At 42.8% G+C, this 24,368-nt stretch overlaps 1 protein-coding gene and 1 long non-coding RNA gene across 3 annotated transcripts in view; both read left to right on the plus strand.

Moving 5' to 3' along the window:
- The window catches only part of LOC118367596 (thrombospondin type-1 domain-containing protein 7A-like), a 97,021-nt gene that overhangs the window by 62,061 nt on the left and 10,592 nt on the right, over nucleotides 1-24,368 (plus strand). The window contains exons 9-21 of the mRNA XM_052494227.1: nucleotides 3,398-3,513; nucleotides 6,185-6,320; nucleotides 6,576-6,679; nucleotides 8,076-8,270; nucleotides 8,685-8,951; nucleotides 14,113-14,291; nucleotides 14,919-14,924; nucleotides 15,207-15,340; nucleotides 15,573-15,726; nucleotides 17,145-17,286; nucleotides 20,126-20,241; nucleotides 20,908-21,025; nucleotides 23,706-23,851. Of these exons, the coding sequence (XP_052350187.1) occupies nucleotides 3,398-3,513; nucleotides 6,185-6,320; nucleotides 6,576-6,679; nucleotides 8,076-8,270; nucleotides 8,685-8,951; nucleotides 14,113-14,291; nucleotides 14,919-14,924; nucleotides 15,207-15,340; nucleotides 15,573-15,726; nucleotides 17,145-17,286; nucleotides 20,126-20,241; nucleotides 20,908-21,025; nucleotides 23,706-23,851 (1,813 nt within the window). The remainder of the gene's footprint in view (nucleotides 1-3,397; nucleotides 3,514-6,184; nucleotides 6,321-6,575; nucleotides 6,680-8,075; nucleotides 8,271-8,684; nucleotides 8,952-14,112; nucleotides 14,292-14,918; nucleotides 14,925-15,206; nucleotides 15,341-15,572; nucleotides 15,727-17,144; nucleotides 17,287-20,125; nucleotides 20,242-20,907; nucleotides 21,026-23,705; nucleotides 23,852-24,368) is intronic.
- LOC127915161 (uncharacterized) overlaps nucleotides 23,860-24,368 on the plus strand; it is a 1,651-nt gene continuing 1,142 nt past the window's right edge. For both annotated transcript variants that reach the window (XR_008090390.1, XR_008090391.1), the window contains exon 1: nucleotides 23,860-24,368. This exon is cut by the window's right edge and continues 13 nt beyond it. This is a non-coding gene — a long non-coding RNA (uncharacterized LOC127915161).

The following is a 24,368-nucleotide window of genomic DNA, read 5'->3' on the forward strand; positions in this document are numbered from 1 at the left end:
CAATCTTTTCCATTCCTTGGAGAGATGGTGTCGACTCATCTCCAAACGAAACCACTAAGGCCAGTCGCTATCTAGCTTAAGTGTAGAGGTGGTTTCACCCTACCTGCACTTGGTGTGCTGCATTGTGACTTGACATGGTCTCTAGTTGTTATTTTTCCACCTGTGTCTTCTCTTCCCACCATTCTACTTGGCAGGTAGGTTTGATTTGCCCTCCCCCAGGAACCTGGCAGAGCAAACAAACACATGCCTGCCTCGCTGGTGTGTATGCAGATGTGCCCCAACTCACTCACAGAGGGCGCAGAGCTGTCTTCACACACCTCGATGCAGTTAACCTCACACAGTGTCACCACACACACTGTCAAAGCCCAATAGAGAAGAGAGTCTCTCAGAGACAAATATGTCACTCCCTCAGGCATACGCTTCTATCAATCTATATGCAGAGTACTGCAGGGGGATTTGGAACTAAAACATCTTGGTTTATTGATTGTGACAATTTGCATGGGGATTGATGTCCGATGTGTTTGTATTATCGCACTGATTCTTACTTGGACAGTCGGAAAAGGAGTTGGGATGAATAATTGTGATAGTGTTTGACAGTCATAGTCAATCACGTGGATGTCTCCTAATGACAACTGCGTTTAGTCACTGTGGATGACAGATGATTGAAAGCTGTCGAGAAACGTACGCAAAGCCGGAGCTGTTTCCCCCCCGAATATTAAACAAATTGTGTTTTATTTGCTGTTGTACTTGTTAATAATGCATTTAATTAGTGCTTATCGTTCTGTGCCAGGCTTTGTGTGCTTTTGTGGTCTCTTAAAACGATGTGGGTTGCAATGTTTCCCCACTCTCTGTTCAACCACACAGTATGCTCATTTTGAAGAATCTCTCTTGCCGAACAGATTATTGAAGCGATAATAGAAAATAGCGGAACAAAAACATTACCCTAGCAAACTCTTCTTAATGATGTGCTGTGGGACAGACTCAGTGTAAACGTCGTGTTTCTTGCCTCACTACAAATCATCACATTTAAAGATCGTTAAGACATGATAACACTAGCGGGGAAAACAAGTCGGCCAAAACCAGAGGATGCTTTAATTGGATAATCTAATGACCAGTCAAAACGTCTGCATACTTCAATCGCTGCGAAGACTGAGTTTTCTGCGGCGTCGGTTTTGTGTTCGGTCGATGAACGTGGCCTGTTTCTTTCATGAGAATGTCATTTTTATCATGCAAAATCCGCGTAGTGCCTATCAATTACACTTGGCCTAAAATACAATTAAAGTAACAGGGAACAGTAGGAATGTTTCTGTCTGCTGGAGCATTCGTTTCAGCACTAGTTTCAGCATTCGTTTCGCCATTAGTTTCAGCATTAGTTATGTGAGGCAGTTAAGTGCTCGGGACAACAACTCAATCTGGGTGCTGTTGTTGTGTCTCATATTTAACTATGTTTTGTCTGGAACGTCGTTAAAACTGAAAGGGAACAGTAGGGATGTTTCTGTCTGCCGGAGGGAATTCAGCATTAGTTCTGGGAGGTGACGTGAGGTAGTTAAATGCTCAGCTCAAAAGCTCAGTCTGGATCATGTTGAAGTGTCTCATCTTCTATTGTTTTGCCTAGAAGATTGCTACCTGTAAGCTTCTCTTTTGAAGTCTTCTGAAGTAGCTTGTCCTTAAACAGGCTCCCATTACCTTTGCGCCTGTTGTTGATGCAGTTAATCCGTGTAAACTCTTTAAACCTAAAGAGGAAATAAGAAACTGATTTGATCCAAGCCTGACCCATATTTATCATCATCATCATCAACAGCTCTCTATTCTCCATCCCCGAGCACTGCTTTGGGGTGTAGAAACAGTGTACGGACGTGCCAGAGGATTTGTCTCACTAAAGAGGGATTTATCCCTCTCTCTCTATTGGTATTAAACGTAAATCTCTCTTCGCATAGCTGCCTGCTGCGTTATTACATTGTGCGTGTGTCAGGCACCCTATTTCTCCCCTGACGACACGGTGACAACGAGTGGAGCAACCCCAGAAGAAGACAGTGCTCTTGCTCCCAGTGTGTAAACCTGAGCCAGATGATCAGCGCTAGCTAGGCTACCTATGCTATCTCAGAAATAGGATGAGGAAATAGTGCCGCAACATCACTTAAAAAAGCCCCAGGAGAGCCCATGTTCCGAAAAAAATCTGATGACTTGATGTCTTTTAGACGGACAATTTTCCACCGTTTATCTTCATCCAGTGGACTTTCACTGGGGATCAGAGGTACTTATAACTATAGGCTGGAGATTACATATAACCCTTTGTCCGTTAAATATGAAGACCGGCTCCAACCACAATCCCAGCGATCTAACGGATTATCGTCCAGTAATAGAATCAATTTAAAACGGGAACGATTCCCATCGAGGGTCTTATCTATAGTGAACTGAATCTAGCCTGGAGGAATTAAATTCAGATTCTCCATTTAACAGGAATGAATATTAACAAAGGCGCTGCTGAGCTGCTAAAGCCGTATACTGTAGGTCATGTTTAAATTGCCCTACATAATAAGACATAAGTTGATCTCTTTCCTTTTTTACTTTTACCCCTTTTTCTCACCAATTTCGTGGTATCTACTTGGTAGTTACAGTCTTGTCCCATCGCTGCAACTCCTGTGCAGAATCGGAAGAGGCGAAGGTCGAGAGCCATGCGTCCTCTGAAACACAACCCAGCCAAGTCACACTGCTTCTTAACCCAACGCCTGCTTATCCCGGAAGCCAGCCACACCAATGTGTCAGAGGAAACACCGTACACCTGGCGTCCTTGTCAGCGTGGATTGCGCTCGGCCTGCCACAGGAGTCGCTAGAGCACGATGGGACAAGAATATCCATGCCGGGCAAACCCTCGCCTAACTCGGACGACACTGGGCCAATTGTGCGCGCTCCATGGGTCTCCCGGTCAGGTCCGACTGCGACAGAGCCTGGAATCAAACCAGGATCTCTAGCAGCACAGCTAGCACTGCGATGCAATTCCTTAGACCACTGCACCACTTGGGAGGCCCCCTCTTTTCTTATCTGTCAGTGGTACCATAGATTGACATGGACATAATAGATAAAGGACTTCTTATCAGACAGTTGCTTCTTGTTGTCCTAGTTTGTGCTTCAGAAAACACTGGATTTCTCTCGGTAAAAGCCAAGTGGTTTTACATAGAAAAATGACAGAGTACAAAGCCAAGCAGGTTACAGTACTTTCTGAGAGGAGTATCTTCTAAGCCAAAAATCTATCATTGTTCCTCGATAGCTCCGTGGCTCTTGGCCAATCCGATGAGTCATTTGAATTCCTGCAGCCAAAGTGAGAAGCCTGTGTCTGTGTGTTACCAGCTATGTGTTTGCATGTGTTACCAGTAGTGTGTGTATGCTTATCATGTAGATGTCCTGAGAGTCCTCGTCCAGGTACAGTGAGGCCCTGTCGAATGCCCTGTAAGAAGGACTGCATCGTAACCCCCTTCAGCGACTGGTCCCAGTGCTCTCCCACCTGTGATGCAGGTATGAAAGAAGAATTCAAGCTACTGTGCAAAGACAGATGTAGGATCTTAATTTGATCACCCTGTTGCAGGACAACTTACCTGCTATGCAGTGTATTTGAGTCTTAAAAAGGCTTCTATAGTTTGAAATGTCCACTTAGAAATGTCTGACTTTTTCCCTTAAATATATCAACCCCTACAAAAAAAATTATATTATTTATAATCCACATAATAATAATTCACATTTCCTGTTGCTGCAGGATTATTTTCCTGCTGTAGCATACTGGCTCAAATTAATATCATACATCTGTACTTGTTCATTGTAAGTCTCTTGGGAGCTAGGTACTATGGAGCAAAAATGCTCTCCTAAATGGAATTACTTGCTTATCCAACCGCTCAGAGGAATATTATGCATGTCAGCTTTTATCATGAAGCATAGAAATCATTGATATTATAAACCAATGGAAAACTGGGACGAATAAGGAAACTGGCACCAATTGGGTGATGCATGCAATGTAAACGACTCATTACAGTTTCCTTAAGTTGTATTCCTCTCGTTTCTTTACGGATATTTCATTTGACAGATTGACATGTAGGATGACCCTAAGATGACCTCATTTAGTGCAAACCAGTAAACATACTAGCCTGTGGCTACAAGTGACAAGATGCCATGTTGTTGTTGCTATTGTTGTTTTCATGCTGTGATAAAAACACCTTCAGACCACGCCACCTTTGTCAGACAGCCATGGCCACAGCTGGAGAACATTGTTGAATACATTACATTGATTTATGGGATTAAATCATCATCGTTCAGATTTTGATGACTTCTATATTTGGCATGACTGCATGAATCTTTGGGCCCTCGCCACACACAGTCTCAGTCGTATATTTTGATAGTAGTGCTGATGTTCTCTTGCTGTATAGGATGACCTGCCTCCTACCGACACTGGTTGAAACTGAAGGTCAAGGCTACCCAGAGCCTGTAATACACTCATATAAAATGATTCATCACTCCTGGGCCAGTCCTGAACCATAAAACAACATCTTCATCAGTATAGATCACTGGTCCTCAACCCTGGTCCTGGGGACCCACATTTTTGTTTTTGCCCAAGCACTACACACCTGATTCAAATCATCAAAGCCTGATTATGGGTTGATGATTTGAATCAGGTGTGTAGTGTTCGGGCAAAAACAAAAATGTGCACCCCTTTGGGTCCCCAGGACCAGGATTGAGAACCAGTGATCTATAGTCAGAGCTCTGGCAGAATTTTCTAGTTCTTAATTGTGTTTATTCACCGGGTGTGTCTATTGGGAATACCGCTGATCGTGGAGAAAGCATCCATCGTGTTGATGATTTTACTGCAACGATAAAGCAGTCAACGTTCGCCCCACTCTACCCTGAATACATCAGTTTGACATGGAATGTCTCGACATCATTTAAAAGGGAACAGCGGCACATTTCAGAGTGGAGAGTGAAGTAGAAGCTCGAGCTCGGTCACAAGGTTCTGCAACCCTCCCCCTCACTGTGGTGCTAGATAGAACTTTGTGGAATGAAGCAGATCTACAAAAATAATCTACGTTCTGTGATGACAGCGAAATGACATATTTTGTTTGCAAGCCAAGCCCAAATTGCCTTCCTTGAGCAAACAAGAGAAATGTGATGTAATTTAATGAAATGGAAAAGTATTCTTATATGTTTGCATCAAATACCATACACCTTGAAAGGTGTGTGTTGATCATATATAGCAAATGCTACTTGATGAAGGGTGGTCACTGGCAATCGACAGCTGCTGTGTTGCTCTTTGGATTATCCCATGTCATAGAATGGGCCAAGTGTGTGAACGTTTAAAAAGACAAAGGCGAACCCATGGAATTATTTGTTTTGGATGGATGGATGGATGGATGGATGGATGGATGGATGGATGGATGGATGGATGGATGGATGGATGGTTGACATGACAGAATGGTAGGCGGATATCTTCTGATCTAAAAGGTGGGGGAAGGTTTGCTACATTTCTCGAGCTCATGAAAGCAAAAAGCTCTCACAGTCTCACGTCAAAATGAGACGTTTCTCAAACGTCAAAGTTTTCTGCTTGGTTTCCAGATAAATGCATTGGAAGAGGGATATGAAATAGGCTACTATCAAGGTCTGATGATGCTTCTGACAATATAGTAAAAGGATGTCCTAGTGTATTTAGAAATCTGCAGGAGACAGTGTAGTGTTTATGAGGAGTTCCCTTGTGCTGTGTTGTTGCATGTGCAGTAAGTCCTGGGTAGATTTTTTCCCTCCCTGCTTGGCAGAGATCTTATAAAAGGTAAGAATTGTGAACCCACAACACAAATGTATCACATAAAATGTATAAACCATATCTCCCAATCAAAGGGGCTTCCCGAATAAAGCTTGTTCGCTGTGACAGAACATAATTTTTCTTCATAGTTCTATCTAGCGCTGCAATGAGGGAGATGGTCGCTTAACATTGTGACCTAGCTCTAGCTCTATTCCACTCTCCACGAGTGAGAGAGCTGCACACTGTGACAGACAGTCCAACACTGTGACAGACAGTCCAACACTGTGACAGACAGTCCAACACCGAGCCAGACAGGTTTAGGTACTGTGACAAATTTCCGGTGTTTGAAACTCGAATTATAAGATAGAATTAAAGTAATACTCAATGTACTGTTTGCTTTGTCAGCTGGTAACATTCAGAAGAAGAAGCAGTCGAGAAAACACGTCATCCTCCAGCTGCCAGCCAACGGGGGCCAAGACTGTCCTGAGGTGCTGGAGGAGGAAAAGGACTGTGAGGCTCCTAAAGTCTGCCCTGGTTACAGGTACAGCACAGTGCTTTCTGAAGACCCTGTACATGGAGATGATTACACCAATGATGATACTATTGCTACTGTCATTAGCAACTCTTACTCATAAAGTGTATCGTTATTATACACTAATTACCTCTACTGTCTGCTGATAATGTTACTGTTGAATGTGATGATTTTAATGATTATGATGACATTGACTTGATGATCATCATCACGTTCAACATCATTATCACAATCAGCATCATCACAATACTTCCTCTATTGCAGGTGGAAGTCACACAAATGGAGAAGGTGTCAATTGGTACCATGGTACATCAGGGAGGACAGCCCAGGGGCTCGGGAGACATGTGGACCAGGTCTTCAAACAAGAGGTGAAATGACATCCTTTAACCGTCTCTTTATTCCTTCACAAATCCCATTCTATTACTTACTCTTCTATCCAATTTAAACATCCACAATGAAATTGACATTCTTTGTGGCCTCTGAATCTCAGCCAGGAGAAAACAGATGGATTTGGCAAGGTTAGGAGAGGCAAATTGTGCTTCTTAAACCACTTGTCAAATTCTTCTCCTTTAGGCGAAGACGTGAACTGGGGTTGACACTCCCCGCAGCACTGAGGACACCGCTTGTCATCCCTCAGTGAATTTAGGATGTCAATGTCTTCATGACTTAGGCATCCACCTTGTTTGTTTGAGACAGTTTCTAAGTACCAGGTACCTCAGGCTCTTTTCATGCAGCTTCAATCACAGCTCCATTTGGGAGAGCTGCTACATTCCTCCCCTGGCTAACTACAACCTGTAAATATGTTTCAATTGTAAGCGAACACCATATGATAGCATATTGAAGCGTACGTTTTACTTGCATTCAGGAATGGCTCACCTACTGTAGATAAAAGGAGCGTACATGTGTTTTTTCAGGTCACATAATAATTCCATTGTTATATAGCTTTAAATAGAACTATAATCAGTGGCAATGTTGTAAATTGCCACTTGTGAAGTGCTAATATGCATAAATGGAAAGAGACACGTTACAATTTCCTTTTCTTCACACAAACGATCTGACATCCACAATCCTCCTGTAGCGTTGGGCTGACTCTCATAGCCTGTGATTGTAGACGTTAACATCCCTGGGCTCTAAAGAATCCAGGTCACTGCTTGTCATTCTCTGAGACATGCTGAGACATAGTGTCTCTTTACCCCTGGGGCGTCTCACGGCTTCTCACAGCTTCTCACTGTTGTGTACCTGGAGGGACCTAGAACACTCCTGACCGCCAGTCACACTCACTGTCAACACACATGCCACCACAAACAACCCCACACATATCAACAGGCTACAGCAATCCAAACGTATAGAGTCAACAGAGGCCCAAGGGAGTTTGAGCAGAACTCTGCTTGTAAGTTACTTTGGGGTAGAAAAATAATTGGATCTTGAGTGTCTACGGCATAACGAAAAGCACATATCTTGAGTAATGCAATATCTTCAGTAATGTCCTTTTAATCAAAACTCAACATATTTGTCATATTAACATTGAAGCTGTATTGATCGTTATTTATATTTTACCCTGACCCTTCTTTCTACGTTGTTACTGACCGTATTTTTAAAAAACAGTCTGCCTGAGGCTGTGTTCAATTGACAACCATCCTGTATTACATAGTACACCTTTTCTGCAACCCACCAAACCAATCAATGTCTCCATTCCTGCTAAATCTCTGTGACCCAGACAAAATGGCCACCAAGGGACATTGTGCCTTTGATTTCCCCCCACAGCCGTGTCCTGTCGCCAGCTGGACGGAGCGCAGGCAGACATTGGGGAGTGTCTGAAGTTTGCCAACACCATGCCCCCCATCACTCAGCGGTGCCAGCTCCCATGCCAGGATGATTGCCAGCTCACCAACTGGTCCAAGTTCTCGTCCTGCACAGCTGACTGTGTGGGGGTCCGAACCAGGAAGAGGTTACTTGTAGGTGAGGAATAGTAGCAAAACGCGTGGACTTTTGGTAGTATGGCACCTTTGCAAAGGGGCAGTCCATTAAGGAAGTTCTATAGCTTATAAGCAACACATGACTGATTCAGTTTACTCTATGACCTTGCGAGAAGGGGAGGTAGCATGTAGCCTGCTAGAGTGCAGCATAGATGCTATTAGCAACTATTAGATAAAGTCTCTTGTTTTGTGGAGCAGCCTAAGAATTTTAACGAGGTCTGGTCCAATTAATCTGGATGTGGAATATTTACATGTTACTCAATGAGAACATAATGATGCATATTAATGCCTAGTGACAGGATGGAGTTTAGCTTTTAAATTGCACATGACAGACCTGCAGGCAGGCAGACACACACAAACACACTACCTACTAACCCCTATCCTCTCTCCACCCCAGGGAGAAGCAAGAAGAAGGACAAGTGTAAGAACACCCAGATGTACCCTCTGAGTGAGACGCAGTACTGCCCGTGTGACAAGTACAACGCCCAGCCCTTGGGCAACTGGTCCGACTGCATCCTGGCCGTGGGAGACCGGGTGGAGAGTCTCCCGGGCACGAAGGTCCAGGGGAACATCAAGGAGTGTGGCCAGGGCTACCGCTACCAGGCCATGGTGTGTTACGACCAGGACAACAGACTGGTGGAGACCTCACGATGCAACAGCCATGGTGGGGTGGAGTTGTTGTTGTTGTGTGTGTGTGTGTGTGTGTGTGTGTGTGTGTGTGTGTGTGTGTGTGTGTGTGTGTGTGTGTGTGTGTGTGTGTGTGTGTGTGTGAGTGTGAGTGTGTGAGTGTGTGTGTGTGTGTGTGTGTGTGTGTGTGTGTGTGTGTGTGTGTGTACCCCCCAGGGGGAAGTTGACTAGCCGTAATCCCCCCCTGAGCCCCTCACACACTAATATACACACACACACTAATACACACACACACACACACACACACCAATACACACACTAATTAACACACACTAATAAAGACACAGAGAGAGTATGCTCCTAATGGCATCATGCATTGCTCCGTTAACTATGACCCCTCATCTCTGATGATGACTGATGACCTGCCAGCACCAAATCTGCCCCAAATCACAGCTACAGTGCTTGGTTTGATGCCAAGGGCGGGGATGTGGGTCGACTGGGTTGCTAGGTTTCTATCCAATGATGATTTCAGTGAAACAATAAGCAATGCGTGTACAAAACATTGCAATATCTGTATTAAAATGTAAAATGTTTTACCACTTTCTAAGTTCTCTGGCTCTCATGAATATTACTATTTTTAAAACAACTGTTTTCTTTTAAACTGAATTTGACATGATTTATTTTCTCGAATATTCTTGTCTGAACTTTTCTTATCTGAATCGCTCTTGTCTTCTTGTTCTTAAAACATGAAGCACAAAGGAACACTCGATGCCCTCTCTAATTTGACACATGCAGACAAATTGCTTTTAGAATAGTTGAATTTTGAAGACATGTACTGATATAAGCGGCAGCAGAGAGCGAGATGTAGAAATGAACACATCAGTGTCATACATTTCTGAACAGAGCCCAAGCTAAGACTCAGAGAATCAGTTGCACATTAGTAAGCCTGGGAGTGGGTACGACTGGAGCCCGACACTGGGACGTATTAGGAAAGAAAATATGTGTGTGTTTGTGTTACAAGGTATACTGTATATGATTATGAAAGGAATTATTGATAGTGTTCTCGAATAATGTGTTTTTGTCACTGAGATGATCGTCTCGTTATGGTATGTAGCGTAATACATGCAATATCACTTCCCTATCTCTCTCTCCCTCTCATGTTTCTCTCTCTGACTCTCTCTCCCTCTCTTCTCTCCCTCTCTCTTTCTCTCTCTGCGTATCTCTCACTCTCTCTCGCCCTCTCTCTTTCTCTCTTCTTGCTCTCTCTCTTCCTCCCATCGTCAGGGTTAATATCAATAGAAGAGGAAACATTGTCCTCTCTACCACTGTGTGTATGGTGGTATATTTCCCCAGCCTGTGATAGAGATCATCGAATGTAGTTATCTCTACCCCCCCATTTTATGGGGTTAATGTTTCACATGTGAACTATTCAAGTCTCTATGGTGGGTTAAAAGGTGTTGGTTGGGGTGCTGACCGGTGACCATGTGTACAGAATCCATATTAGGAACCTTGCCATTCCTCCTCCTTGGACCTTCACGCCTCACCTTGACAATGTTCCTAGTATGGATTCTGTACTTTGTAACTCAGCCATTCCCTTTTCCATGATTATAAGCTATGGGATGGCTCTGAGAGGCTTGGCCTTGGCTCGACAGGAATTGGGTGGTTAAGAGGGAATTTTTTTAAATTTATTTTTTATTTCACCTTTATTTAACCAGGTAGGCAAGTTGAGAACAAGTTCTCATTTACAATTACTACCTGGCCAAGATAAAGCAAAGCAACAAGAGCGTACAGGTCGCAATGATGGGTAGTATATGGGGCTTTGATGACAAAACGGATGGCACTGTGATAGACTGTATCCAATTTATTGACTGGGTATTGGAGGCTATTTTGTAAATGACATCGCCGAAGTCGAGGATCGGTAGGATGGTCAGTTTAGAATGGTATGTTTGGCAGCATGAGTGAAGGATACTTTGGATTGGAGATGTTTGATATGAGTCTGGAAGGAGAGTTTACAGTCTAACCTGACACCTAGGTATTTGTAGTTGTCCACATATTCTAAGTCAGAACCATCCAGAGTAGTGATGTTGGACGGGCAGGCAGGTGCAGGCAGCGATTGGTTGAAGACCATACATTTAGTTTTACTTGTATTTAAGAGCAATTGCTCTGAGGCCACGGAAGGAGAGTTGTATGGCATTGAAGCTCGTCTGGAGGATTGTTAACACTGTGTCCAAAGAAGGGCCAGAAGTATACAGAATGGTGTTGTCTGCGTAGAGGTGGATCAGAGACTCACCAGCAGCAAGAGCGACATCATTGATGATGAAGAGAGTTGGTCCAAGAATTTAACCCTGTGGCACCCCCATAGAGACTGCCAGAGGCCCGGACAACAGGCCCTCCGATTTGACACACTGAACTCTATCAGATAAGTAGTTGGTGAACCAGGCGAGGCAATCATTTGAGAAACCAAGGCTATCGAGTCTGCCGAAGAGGATGTGGTGATTGACAGAGTCGAAAGCCTTGGCCAGGTCAATGAATACGGCTGCACAGTATTTTTTCTAATCAATGGTGGTTAAGATATCGTTTAGGACCTTGAGCGTGTCTGAGGTGCACCCATGACAAGCTCTGAAACCAGATTGCATAGCGGAAAAGGAATGAGGAATGAGGTCACTGTGGGAATCTGCGCTGTAGGTGAATGCTTGTAGTAAGGCGGACATGTTGTTAAGGACCAGTAACCTCTAGCAGTATGTGAGGTTGTGGTGGGGATGTGGTTTAGTTGGAGGCGATTGGGAGCCGACATATTAGTAAGGGCTAGTGAACTACTCTACATGGGCAGGAGAGTGCTGTTGAGGATTAGGGTTAGCTAATGTAGTGAGAGGAGGAGGGGCTGCCATGGTATTAAGAGATGATTGGGCCACTTCTAAACTGCTGAAATGACGCAGCAAAACAAATCAGGTGAACGCAATGGGTTGTGCTAAATTTAAGCTGTGCTGTGGAACAGAAAAGTTCTGATTAAACAGCAACACATCCATTCTATGGATCCCTCAAGAAATGTGATACAATATGCAGTGTTTCTCCCACTCCGTACCCTCTCTATCCACCACACCCCTGCAGACACACAGCGGATAACTATACATCAAAATGTGTTTTGGTTTGAAACTGTCTTTACACTGTAGCTGCAGTACTAATCAGACATATAGAGACATTCTCTGTATGTTTAACTCTGGTTCTAATTCCTCTGATTGGAATTGGCACTGTAGGAACAGAACTGTAGCAAGGGGTTAATGTAGATCTATAGGGGATGAACACATATGTAAGGGTCCATGAAGTACATGGCATAAGGGATGATTTCAGATCATTAGGCTGGCTTAAAGAGCAATTGAAGGCTATTAACAACTTCTCTGGTAGAAAATGGCCTATGTGGCATCGATATTAGTCCGAAACATTTGTTCTACTGTTACAAAGTGTAAATAGGATAATTTTGTTCATAAGGTCAGTCACGTCCAAACTGAGATTTGAGAGATAATTAGGAAAACAATGGTACGTCACGGAATGAAGGTTAGTGTATAAGTTTTCCTTGGGTTGGGTTTATTTCAATCCTGCCCACAGCTGGCAGCACCCAAGTAATCATTAGTTCAGGAACGCGCAGCTACACGCGAACAATCATCATGCCCATGGTCAATTTGGTTTGGCATTCATTATCCTTAAGGGATATGGGACAATATTTTAAAATGTCAGTAGCTCCAAATTTATATAACTTACAAAAATCTCTAACCAACAATAAATTATACAAATTCATATGGAAATATTGAAAGCATTTAATGAGACAACTAAAATATAAAGATATTGTCCCATTTACATTGTGAAATGGAATAAATGGAACTGAGTCAAACATGTGGTTTCCATATGTTTGATCTGTTTGATACCGTTTCCATTCATCCATTCCAGTCATTACACTGAGTCTATCCTCCTATAGCTCCTCCCACCAGCCTCCACTGGTGTATGTGATGTCACATGACAGTAAGGCGTGTCACTGTGCCACTAGGGTCACCCCTGTTGGGATCGGAGAGTCTTCTTTCCTTGCCACCCCGTCTTCCTGCCATGTGGTCTGTCCCATCACTCAGGGAGCTCCTATGTTTGAACAGGATTCCAGGGTCAAATACTGCTGACAATGGTAGCAGTTAACAGCCAGGGCTTCCAATCAATCACACACCCAGCACCTAGAGAGTCTTCAGGAAGACAGAATGTTGTCAAAAAAAGTGAATTTTATGCACAAACACCTCATTTTGTCTCCTTGCGTGTTCACTTCATTGATTTAGCTGTTTTCCAATTCAATCTGGATGGGACCACAGGGAAACGCGGCTACACAATAACACAGCCTTCACAGGCCTTCAACCCTGAAGCTTTAGTTCAGACCCAGCCCTCAAACGTATACAATACACCGTACATTCCAGTTCATTAACAACCGTCTCGTGAAAGCATCGAGAAGAAACCTGATGTTCTCCACTGAAATGTAGCCAGTGGTTCACATGGATAACCTCTTCCAGTGCATTAGCCTGGGACCTCTGTGTGTTTGTCGAGACAGACACAGGATATCAGGGCTTGGGGATGTAGGGATCCAGATAAACAGGAGTAATAAAGCAGAGTGAGACGCTTAAGCCAGCCAGCCCCAGTTGCCATGTCATGACCCTGTCAGCCACTTGAGGAAACATAGATTACATGAAAACGCTTACTGTTGACCCAAACCACTGTTCGAGAGTATTTTTTATTTATTTTAACAGCTCCATATGAGACCCTGGGGTGTAGCTCTATTGTTATAGCGCACCATCAGCCGTCTCTGGAAATCAACAGTTGAGTCATTATTTGCTCATGTTGTTGGTGCTAATATTGGTTTTCTGGTCATGTGATATCGTTACACCTTGGATTTTCTCCAAGTTGCACATACAATATTTTCACAAGAGTTTATTATGATGTTATTGTTTATGACAGAAAAAAATATATATAATGGGTAACATTATCCTTTAACTCCTTCGTGAAAATGTCCTGAACATGCAATTACGTTTTACAACCTTATCGCAATCAGACTAGAATAGATGCTATACCATGGAAAGGAAGGGCTATGCATCATAGGGCTCCTGGGGGCCTCTATGGGCCCCTGTCTTTTCCTAGCCCTTCTCACACCACTCTCTCTCTTCTCCATGCAGGCTACATTGAGGAGGCATGCATCATCCCTTGTCCGTCAGACTGTAAGCTCAGCGAGTGGTCCAACTGGTCCCGCTGCAGCAAGTCATGTGGTAGCGGGGTCAAAGTGCGATCCAAGTGGCTCCGGGAGAAACCCTACAACGGAGGGCGACCCTGCCCCAAACTGGACCACATCAACCAGGTACAGCATGAGAAACACTCACAAGACTGTCTAATGTAGAAATGAGTTCATGTTTACTTGTTATTATTATTATTATTATTACTTGTAATAATTTTGTCTGACAGCTGAGGGACTTCCTAATATGGATGCCAGTTTTTCCTAATATAAATTCTTTTTTCAGGCACTGTTTGTGATAAATAACACAGTTTTTGTGTTAGAAACACATTATTACAAACACATAGGAGAGAGAAACAAATGAAATATTCATTAAAATATTATGTTTGAATTACCTTCCGTTACTTTCTCTCATGATTGCCAAATTGCTTTTGTTGGGTAGAATAGAGGGCCAGGGGAATGGATACTATAAATGGATCCATCCAACAGAAATGATTTGAGAAATGACATTTTTTTTTTACCTTCAATATGAATAGCAACAGATTCAGAGAAGTGGATTAAATTCATGGTATGTTGATTTGTTTCTCAGTGTTTGAACTCTCTAAAGGGGTCGTCACAGAGGCAGCCTTTATTTACAACGTCACATTAATCAAATGTTTGATCGAAGCCATTCAATATTTGCATTTGTCAATTATACCAAATCTTTGTCACTTTCATTCCACAATGCACACTGGATACGGATAAACACAATAGGCCCAGGTAAGACCCTTTTCAGTCTTATGAATTCACATTGTCAACAATGTCCCACATCCTAAATATCTCTTGTTGTGCATAGTACTGTACAAAACACTCACAGACGTAGCGGGGTAAGATTAAAAGGGATTGACATAAGCACCAACAAAACACCTCTGGTAATGTCTTAATCATCTCAACACAGTAATATCATTGACGCTATTCTTGTCACCCAAACTCAATGATAAACGGAGGTAATAACCATATACATATTAAGTGTCAAACCTCTTGCCTGGTGCCTTCCCCCAGGTGTATGAGGTTGTGCCCTGTATTAGTGACTGCAGTCAGTATGTGTGGGTGGCTGAACCCTGGAGTGTGTGGAAGGTCAGCAACTTGGACCTGAAGGAGAACTGTGGAGAGGGCGTCCAGACCCGCAAAGTCAGGTACTATACCCTTTCACTACATCACACTACTGTAGACTAAATAAAACCATCCCAAGCAATGTTCTACTCCCTCATACGAAGACCGTTGTGTCACACACAGTATAAATCCATGGTCCTCAACATATGCATGTAAATATGTTGTATATATTGCATTTGATTGACAGCTGATTCTAATGGAAAATGTTTTGACTATGTAAGGTCATATGAACACATCTCTGGGCCAATCCCATAGGTGTATGCTGAACACTATTGACGGTCCATCTGAGTCTGTGGAGGACTACCTGTGTGACCCGGAGGACATGCCCTTGGGGACACGGGGAAGCCGGCTGCCCTGCCCCGAGGACTGTGTCCTCTCTGACTGGAGCAGTTGGAACCGCTGCAGCCTGGTAAGAATAACTGGTCGGAGACCAATCATCTCTATTCATGTATGTATGATGTGTATGTGATGAGTGTGATAAGAGGTTTCCTGGATCTGTACAAAAGTTTTGGCCTCTCTGGAGTTGCTGCAGCCTGTTAAGAACCACTGGTACATGTATGTGGTAGGAACTGACCCTGGATCTGTAGGATAGTTTTTTAAAAATTCACCCACTGATTCTGTGATATGAAGTCCTGTGATTGAAACTGATACCCATTTCTCACTTTTCGAAAGAGACTGGAATCTAACATAAAGAGTTTGTTTGTCTTAGGATAAATGGATTGTGAATCCTTCACAGTATGATGACGGAGGCAGAAAAATAATAAAAATTGAAATGTGTGCTGCAGAACGGTAACAAATGCCTGTGAATCACATTATCCAATTCTCACCCATTAAAATACACAGAGAAAGAAACCGATGTAACTACTTCCTGATCGAGACTTCAGTGGAGGTGAATGTATTTCTGGATGTAGAAATCCCCTGGTGAAACAGCTGCACCTGCTCTGATCGGATCATGAACCACTCTCACTCTCCAGCCTGACACTGCTAGGAAGCCTTTGTAACACGGTAAAGGCAGCCCGACCATGGTTGCCTCACAGCTGTAAAATAGACACATGTATGAAATATTACTGAATATATTCAAAGTCCAGTAGTTAACCGCAGTAAGGGGTCCACTCCTCCCCCTCTGACACATTTCATTGGTTGTAAAAAAAAGAGCGATTGAACTGTTTCGACGTCACCTGCTGTTTTTCTGAAAAGGCGCCAGCCATTGTTAATCAATACCCCGTTCTCTTGAAGTGCTTGACATGCTGACTTCCCACAATTCCAATCTCAACATGGAGTCTTGCCGGTACCATGTTTAATTCATGAGGAATAAAACATTCCAGCGATGTTATTCCAGAGGCAGTGTTCTTCCCACTCTCACACTGTGTAAAGGGAATGTAAGGTTGGAATATCTATTTGAGAAGCATCCTCAACATTTTTCCGCAAAATTCCTAGGAATTCCATATTCCAGGAATGCCAGTAGAGAGGATATGGAACTGTTGGCAGCCCTGGGAATTGGAAATGGCATGACATCAAAACATGGAATGTTAATCCACTTTTATTTAAGACAATTAAATATGGAGAAAAAGCTGGGAATTAATCCAGAAGCCTTCAAATTCACACAGTTGAATCGACTTTCATGTTCAATAAATATGGACATCATGGCGACAAGGCGTCTCCATTGAAAAGGGGCTTAGTTCCAGTTCAGTGATCTGTCTACGTAGACTTCTTATGACTTGCTGCCATGTGGATTTGTAAATCATTTACGCTATAACAAAAATACACAACCCTCCCCCTTTTTTCTCAACCCCTCCATGTCGATGTGAAATTGTGCCTACTTTTCAGCCATGCAGTTACAACAACAGCAGGAAACGGACAGCTTACGCCATCCGGTCACCTGGAGCAGGGAGACAATGTCCGGACACCACAGAGAAGGAGCCATGTAGTCTGAACCTGAACTGCTTTCACTATTTCTACAACATCACAGGTAAAAAAAGAAAAAAAAATGAATCGCAGAACATCTCACTTTGACATCTTCCATCTAGTTTGTCTATAAGTAGCTACTTTCCCTCATCAGTGGCTATCTACTTGCACTGTTACTTAAAGGCCCAATGCTGCTGTTTTTTCCTCAATATCAAATCATTTCTGGGTAACAGTTAAGTACCTTACTGTGACTGTTTTCAATCAAAATGGTCAAAAAGAAACAAAAATAGCTTCTTAGCGTGAGCAATTTCTTGATCTATTAACTTATTTTCCTCCTGGTGACTGCATCCTACCAAAACAGGCAGAAATGTCAGGCGGCCATTTTTAACAGCTCTTACACTAAATGGGCATTATCATAATTTTCACAATTTTTATGGTATTATTCCAAGTTCATCGTGTGGAAATATATACAAAACCCTGGGAAATCATGTTATTGACCTCACTGGGCCTTTGAAGTGTTCTAGTTTTACTCATACTGAAATAACTTTACCCAACTAATGCAGTTACAAAAATCTATATACACACTATAATGTTATGTATTCATTTTTGCACACTCTTGGTGCAGCATACTCTTATCTAGTGCTACTCCAAAACGACTTGGTCCAATTAAACTGCAGTCTTTTTTGGTGGCTCCTCTGTGATTCCAGAGATGTGTAGTGTTATCTTCAATATCGTAGCTCTCTCTCTCTCCTCTCTCTGTCTGTTGCTCACTTCACTGCTAATCTGTAGCGCTCTGCTCCCAGCGTCACCCAGGCCTTTCAGGGCCACACAGTAACTATGCAAATAAAATACCAGTAGAGATCATTACTGGAAATGCTCTATTTCATGTAGCCAGGATCCATCTTGCCTTTGCTTGTCTGAATCGTTCTCTCTCTCTCTCTCTCTCTCCACAATCTCCCTCTTCCACTCCCCTGAGTGCCACAAAGCTTTGCAGCAGGAGTTGAGCACTTAAAACAGCCGCTAAAAACAGCCACTCATCTTTGTCAGAGTGTTGCAGGCGTTTGAGTGATCCCCAGGCCCCTCAGTGGTAGACATGCTTCCTGGCTTAACTAGAGCCACATGGTTATTTGATTGTGGTTCTGGGATTCCAACTTCTCTGGATTCAAACGATATGTGTCACATTCTGACCTTAGTTCTTTTGTTATGTCTTTGTTTTAGTATGGTCAGGGTGTGAGTTGGGTGGGTTGTCTATGTTAGTTGTTCTATGATCTGCTATTTCTGTGTTTGGCCTGGTATGGTTCTCAATCAGAGGCAGCTGTCAATCATTGTCCCTGATTGAGAACCATATTTAGGGAGCCTGTTTTCTATTGTGTTTCGTGGGTGATTATTTTCTGTTCTGTGCTTTGTATTTCACCGTTCAGGACTATTTTGTTTCGTTTTCGCTGTTTTTGTTTTGTGTTCATATAATAAATACAATATGGACACTTACCACGCTGCGCATTGGTCCTCCGATCCTTCTTACTACTCCTCCTCAGAAGAGGAGGACGAGAATCGTTACAATATGCTTCACTTCAGAGGATTGTTTATGTAAATACTTTACTATTTATATTTTTGATAACTTTTACTTCACTACATTACTAAAGAAAATTATATACTTATTACTCCATACAATTTCCCTGACACCCAAAAGTACTCCTTACATTTTGAATGCTTAGCAGTACAGGAAAATGGTCCAATTCACACACTTATCAAGAGAACATCCCTGGTCATCTCTACTGCCTCTAATCTTGCGGACTCACTAAACACAAATGCTTTATTTGTAAATGGTGTCTGAGTGTTGGAGTGTGCCCCTGGCTATCCATAAATAAAAAAATAAAAAATTGTGCCATTTGGTTTGCTTAATATAATATACTTTTACTTTTGATACATAAGTATATTTAAAAAAACAAATACTTTTAGACTTTCACTCAAGTAGTATTTAACTGTGTGACTTTTTACTTGAGTCATGTTCTATTAAGGTATCTTTACTTTTACGCAAGTCTGACAATTCCACCACTTCTCTTGAAATAGGCGTGGGCGATTCTCTTGATCTTTTTATGTGCTCCTCCGTCATATGCCCTAGTTTAGTTGTCAAAAGCATAGCAGAGCAGGTGTTACAAGCGGTCATGACTCTGTTCAGTTAATGAGCTCAAGTGTTAGAGGTGTTCCCAATGCGTCTGTTGCCAAACTAATCAACTGCCATCAAACTCAACTGAGTACATATCCTATATTTAGAAAATAGCTTGGGGTTGGAACTGCCTAAAACAGGCTTTGACATCAAATGTACCCTTTGCCTAATGATTGAAGCTTTGCATGTGTATCTCCTGTCCAGTTCGGGGCAATGATGTATATAAACACTAGATTGCAAATGCTGTGTATTGGCCAATGAGAGGCTTTGAAGCCACCGGTCGGACATATTGGTACTCCCCAGAAGAATGAGTCTTCCATAGGAATAAATGGAAGTCTTTACAGTATTTCAATGAAATGTTTCAAGCACAAAATTACATCTATTTAAGAATTTTAATATTGTAGTGGGGACAGCAACATTATTACTTTCTAAAAGTTATATGTTAAGGAAAATGTTATTTTATATTTACTTATAATTATTTCTATGTTTAGCTCACATAATATCATTTCAAAGTATGCATTAAGGTGTCTGTAATAGAATAAGCTTGGTAAAAACAAATGTATGCATTAAAATGAATCAAATTCATTTCTATAGCTTATTTTTTACAATGGTGGGGGAGTAGTATTAGTATCAATATTAGGAACGTGTTCCTAATGTTTAGTATACTCAGTGTATATTTGTGAGTTTGTCTTGAATTTGAGTGTGATTTTCATACTGGTCTGCCTTTTCCCCTCAGACTGGAGCACATGTCAGCTAAGTGCCAATGCTGTGTGTGGGAATGGCATCAAGACGCGGATGCTGGATTGTGTACGCAGCGACAGCAAGTCTATCGACCTCAAGTTCTGTAAGGAGGTGAGATCCTCTTAAATGCTCTATCCCCAACTCCTGATTACAATCCTAGCTCTCATTCAGATCCACTATGGTGAAAGTCAATACTGAGCTAGTGATACTGAAATTGGACCGTTTCCAGAGTAACTGAACCATCAGTACTGTCAATAGTTTGAAGTTGTGTGTCCTTGGAGTATTACTAATTTAGCGCAGCAGAGCAGCAATAACGTAATATATTATCTCTTTGGATCAGTATCAGCCACAAGTGATTCTAGGCAAATAAAATGGCAGGCATGTACAGTATCTTCATAAAACATACAGAAGTGTTTACACATGAGGATTGCTGCAGCCCCATCAGATTCAACTCAGTTTATTCATAATCCATTCAGACTCTCTCAAATTGTACCCTGCAGGCTGCAGTGGGAAAACTAAACTCACTGGTATTGAACCCATGGCCCAGTTGCAGTCCGGCTCAATCAGGGATAATAGGGTTTATACAAGCCGGGTGCCCATCTTGTGCCAGAACAGAACCAGCGGCTCCTGAGAATTATAGGCTATTTACCTAGGGGTCAGACAGAAGTAAGAAGTAATGGGTCTGGGCTGGCTGTAGCAGTCTGTTGCAAAACGCCACTATGATAGGTGTTGTGACTGATACTGTAACTGAGTGATAATGATCCCGCTCTTTCGTAGCTGAGCCTGGAGAGGAAGTGGCAGATGAACATTTCCTGTGTGGTGGAGTGTCCCGTCAACTGCCAGCTGTCTGATTGGTCGGCCTGGTCGGAATGCTCGCACACGTGTGGATTGGATGGTAAGACAGGTAGCCTAGTGGTTAGAGCATTGAGCTAGCAACCGAAGGTTTCCTCGATCGAATCCCCTAGCTGACAAGGTAAAAATCTGTCATTCTGCCACTAAACAAGGCAGTTAACATTTACATTTAAGTCATTTAGCAGACGCTCTTATCCAGAGCGACTTACAACCCACTGTCCCCCGGTAGGCCGTCATTGTAAATGAGAATTTGTTCTTAACTGACTTGCCTAGTTTAATAAAGGTTCAATTTTAAATGTTTTATATATACTCCTATATCTTTTTACTGTCAATGGCTCCTAGGTAAACATCTGAGATGATCAAGAAGAATTGAAGGACACTTAATGGGTTAACTTCTCCTGAGGGTCATAAAACCACACTCATCTTGGTGGTTATATGTATATTGTTTCCATATGAGATACAGTGCATGAGTTACATAAGGGACATTTGATTTGTTTCCTACAAATATTCTATTCAAGCTAATATCACAAAATATCTCAGGCAGCCAGGATTTGGAAAAAAAACTAAGATTACAAACGAAACAAACGGCATTAAACACGGTCATACAGTATCGTCAAATCTCACTCTGTTTCGTTCAACCTTACGTAATAGAATGCACACCTTCCTACGTTCGCTGTGCTGTCAACCCATGTTAAATCAACAGCTCCTCTACACTGTCAGATTAGCAACGATCACGGGGATCTCCGTCTGCGCAAAATCACACAAGAATCGCAGGATTGCTCATTGAACTGAGAGAGATTGCGTCATACATCGCCCTGTAAAGTGACTCTGCTCTGTCCTTTGTTGTTTGTTGTTGTACAGCATCAGACAATTGATCCTGTCCTATTATGTCTGTCTGCTAGCGGCCCTGTGGGAAGCCCTTTGAAGTAACAGCCAGCCTGTAGCCTCTAGCACCTGCAGCTAAATCACAGGCAAGAGATAAGTGTTTTAAGAGTGGCTAAAGGTGCAATGGGGATCCTCACCTGATCTATAGAGGATGTTCTGTTGGCTAGAACAGGATGTGAGGTAGTATTATGTCTGATGGAGAATGTTGTATTTTACTGTCTGATAAGTGTAGCAGGTGTTCTTTGTTGTTTGGTTGAGAGAGAGGATTGCTGGCTCTGTGTTGGAAAATGAGCTGTTATATGTGACCAATTGCAAAACAGAGATGGAGAAAGGGGTTTGAAAGAGTATGTGGCATGGAAGCAGTGAGAGGAATTTATACGAGAGGGGTGGAAAGAGAGGAATGAATGCCAGGTGGACATTGAGTCTGCAGTACTTGAAGTACCAGTGTGTTACAGCAAATCACAATCCGTGTGTGTGTGTATGTGTGTGTGTGTGTGTGTGTGTGTGTGTGTGTGTGTGTGTGTGTGTGTGTGTGTGTGTGTGTGTGTGTGTGTGTGTGTGTGTGTGTGCGTGTGTGTGTGTGCGTGCGTGCGTGTGTGTGTGTGTGTGTGTGTGTGTGTGTGTGTGTGTGTGTGTGTGTTAGCTCACTTATTAATACCTATACTTTATCTGAGATGATGCAGTCTTAGTATAACTACTGTATACATCACAATGCAAAGCCTTTAGAATCAAGAAGGCTTACGAAGTGCTCAAACTGCAGCACACCCGATCCATTACCCACGAGAGACTTCACCACCTCATCGGGTCCTGTAAAAGAAAAGTCATTTTGCTCAAGTGGAAGAGTGGAAGTAGAGAGGTAATCAATATGGCTGGAGGACAGAACAGTGTAGCAGGCTTTTTCAAGAGCTGCCTTTGTCAAGCAGTTAGGGACGACTGATACAGTAACCTATAAATAACACAGTAACACGCGTGCAAAGACGCACAGGAGTACACACGAATACACACGTACATAACTACACACAATAACTGTTTGTAGGCCTATACTGTAATTACATTTCCTTGCCAATTGAATTGAATGCACTGAAGGGTGAATGGCCTGACATTAAGACAATGGATGAACTTTAGCAGACTCCATTCAAAAGAAAGGAAAATAATACAGGAGGGAACAAGACATCGTTGACTTGCGTTTGTCTAGACGGAGATCCCTGCTGTGGTTGGTTTGTAGCCCCGACCTCGTGCATCTCCCTATTCAGACATCAGTCATATGTCCATGTGAATCACAGTCAAAGCATTCTTTCTGAATCAAATAGTCCCAATGTCTGCAGACTTTCTACATGTCTTTGGGTGGCAGGGTGGCAGGCTAGTGGTTAGAGTGTTGGACTGGTAACCTGAAAGGTTGCAAGTGCATATCCCCGAGCTGACAATGTGCAAATCTGTCGTTCTGCACCTGAACAGGCAGTTAACCCACTGTTCCTAGGCCGTCATTGAAAATAAGAATTTGTTCTTAACTGACTTGCCTAGTAAAATACTGTAACTACTACAGATTTAGAATCTTCATTTGAGTCAGTTTAGCTATAGCAGGAAAATAATCCTCACAAACAGGAAATCTGGATATAATTCATGGACATTTTTTAAGGTGTTTCATAAAGGGAAAATCAAGTCTGAATTTTCAAAGTGAAATTTACTTCAGGAGCCTTTTAAACCTCAAATGCGCTACACTGCATTGCAGGAAAGTTCTCGTGCAACAGGGTGATCAAATTAAGATCCTACATCTGTACAAGACTAATTGTCCAGTGAGTGTTTCACATTAATGATGTCACTGCATTTTTGTGTTCTAGGGCGGATGTGGCGTAGCAGGGTGGTGGTGCAGGGGTCCCAGGGAGACGGGCGTCCCTGTCCCTCTCAGCTGGAGCAGTGGAAACCTTGTCCTGTCAGACCCTGTTACAGGTGGCAGTACAGCCCCTGGTCTGAGTGCAGGGTGGAGGTAGGCTACACCACACACAGTCTTATTCTCCCTGGTATGAGTGCAGAGTGGAGGTAGGCTACACCACACACAGTCTTATTCTCCCTGGTATGAGTGCAGAGTGGAGGTAGGCTACACCACACACAGTCTTATTCTCCCTGGTATGAGTGCAGAGTGGAGGTAGGCTACACCACACACAGTCTTATTCTCCCTGGTATGAGTGCAGAGTGGAGGTAGGCTACACCACACACAGTCTTATTCTCCCTGGTATGAGTGCAGAGTGGAGGTAGGCTACACCACACACAGTCTTATTCTCCCTGGTATGAGTGCAGAGTGGAGGTAGGCTACACCACACACAGTCTTATTCTCCCTGGTATGAGTGCAGAGTGGAGGTAGGCTACACCACACACAGTCTTATTCTCCCTGGTATGAGTGCAGAGTGGAGGTAGGCTACACCACACACAGTCTTATTCTCCCTGGTATGAGTGCAGAGTGGAGGTAGGCTACACCACACACAGTCTTATTCTCCCTGGTATGA

Source organism: Oncorhynchus keta, chromosome 34 (assembly GCF_023373465.1).
Source record: "Oncorhynchus keta strain PuntledgeMale-10-30-2019 chromosome 34, Oket_V2, whole genome shotgun sequence".
Classification (NCBI taxonomy): domain Eukaryota; kingdom Metazoa; phylum Chordata; class Actinopteri; order Salmoniformes; family Salmonidae; genus Oncorhynchus; species Oncorhynchus keta.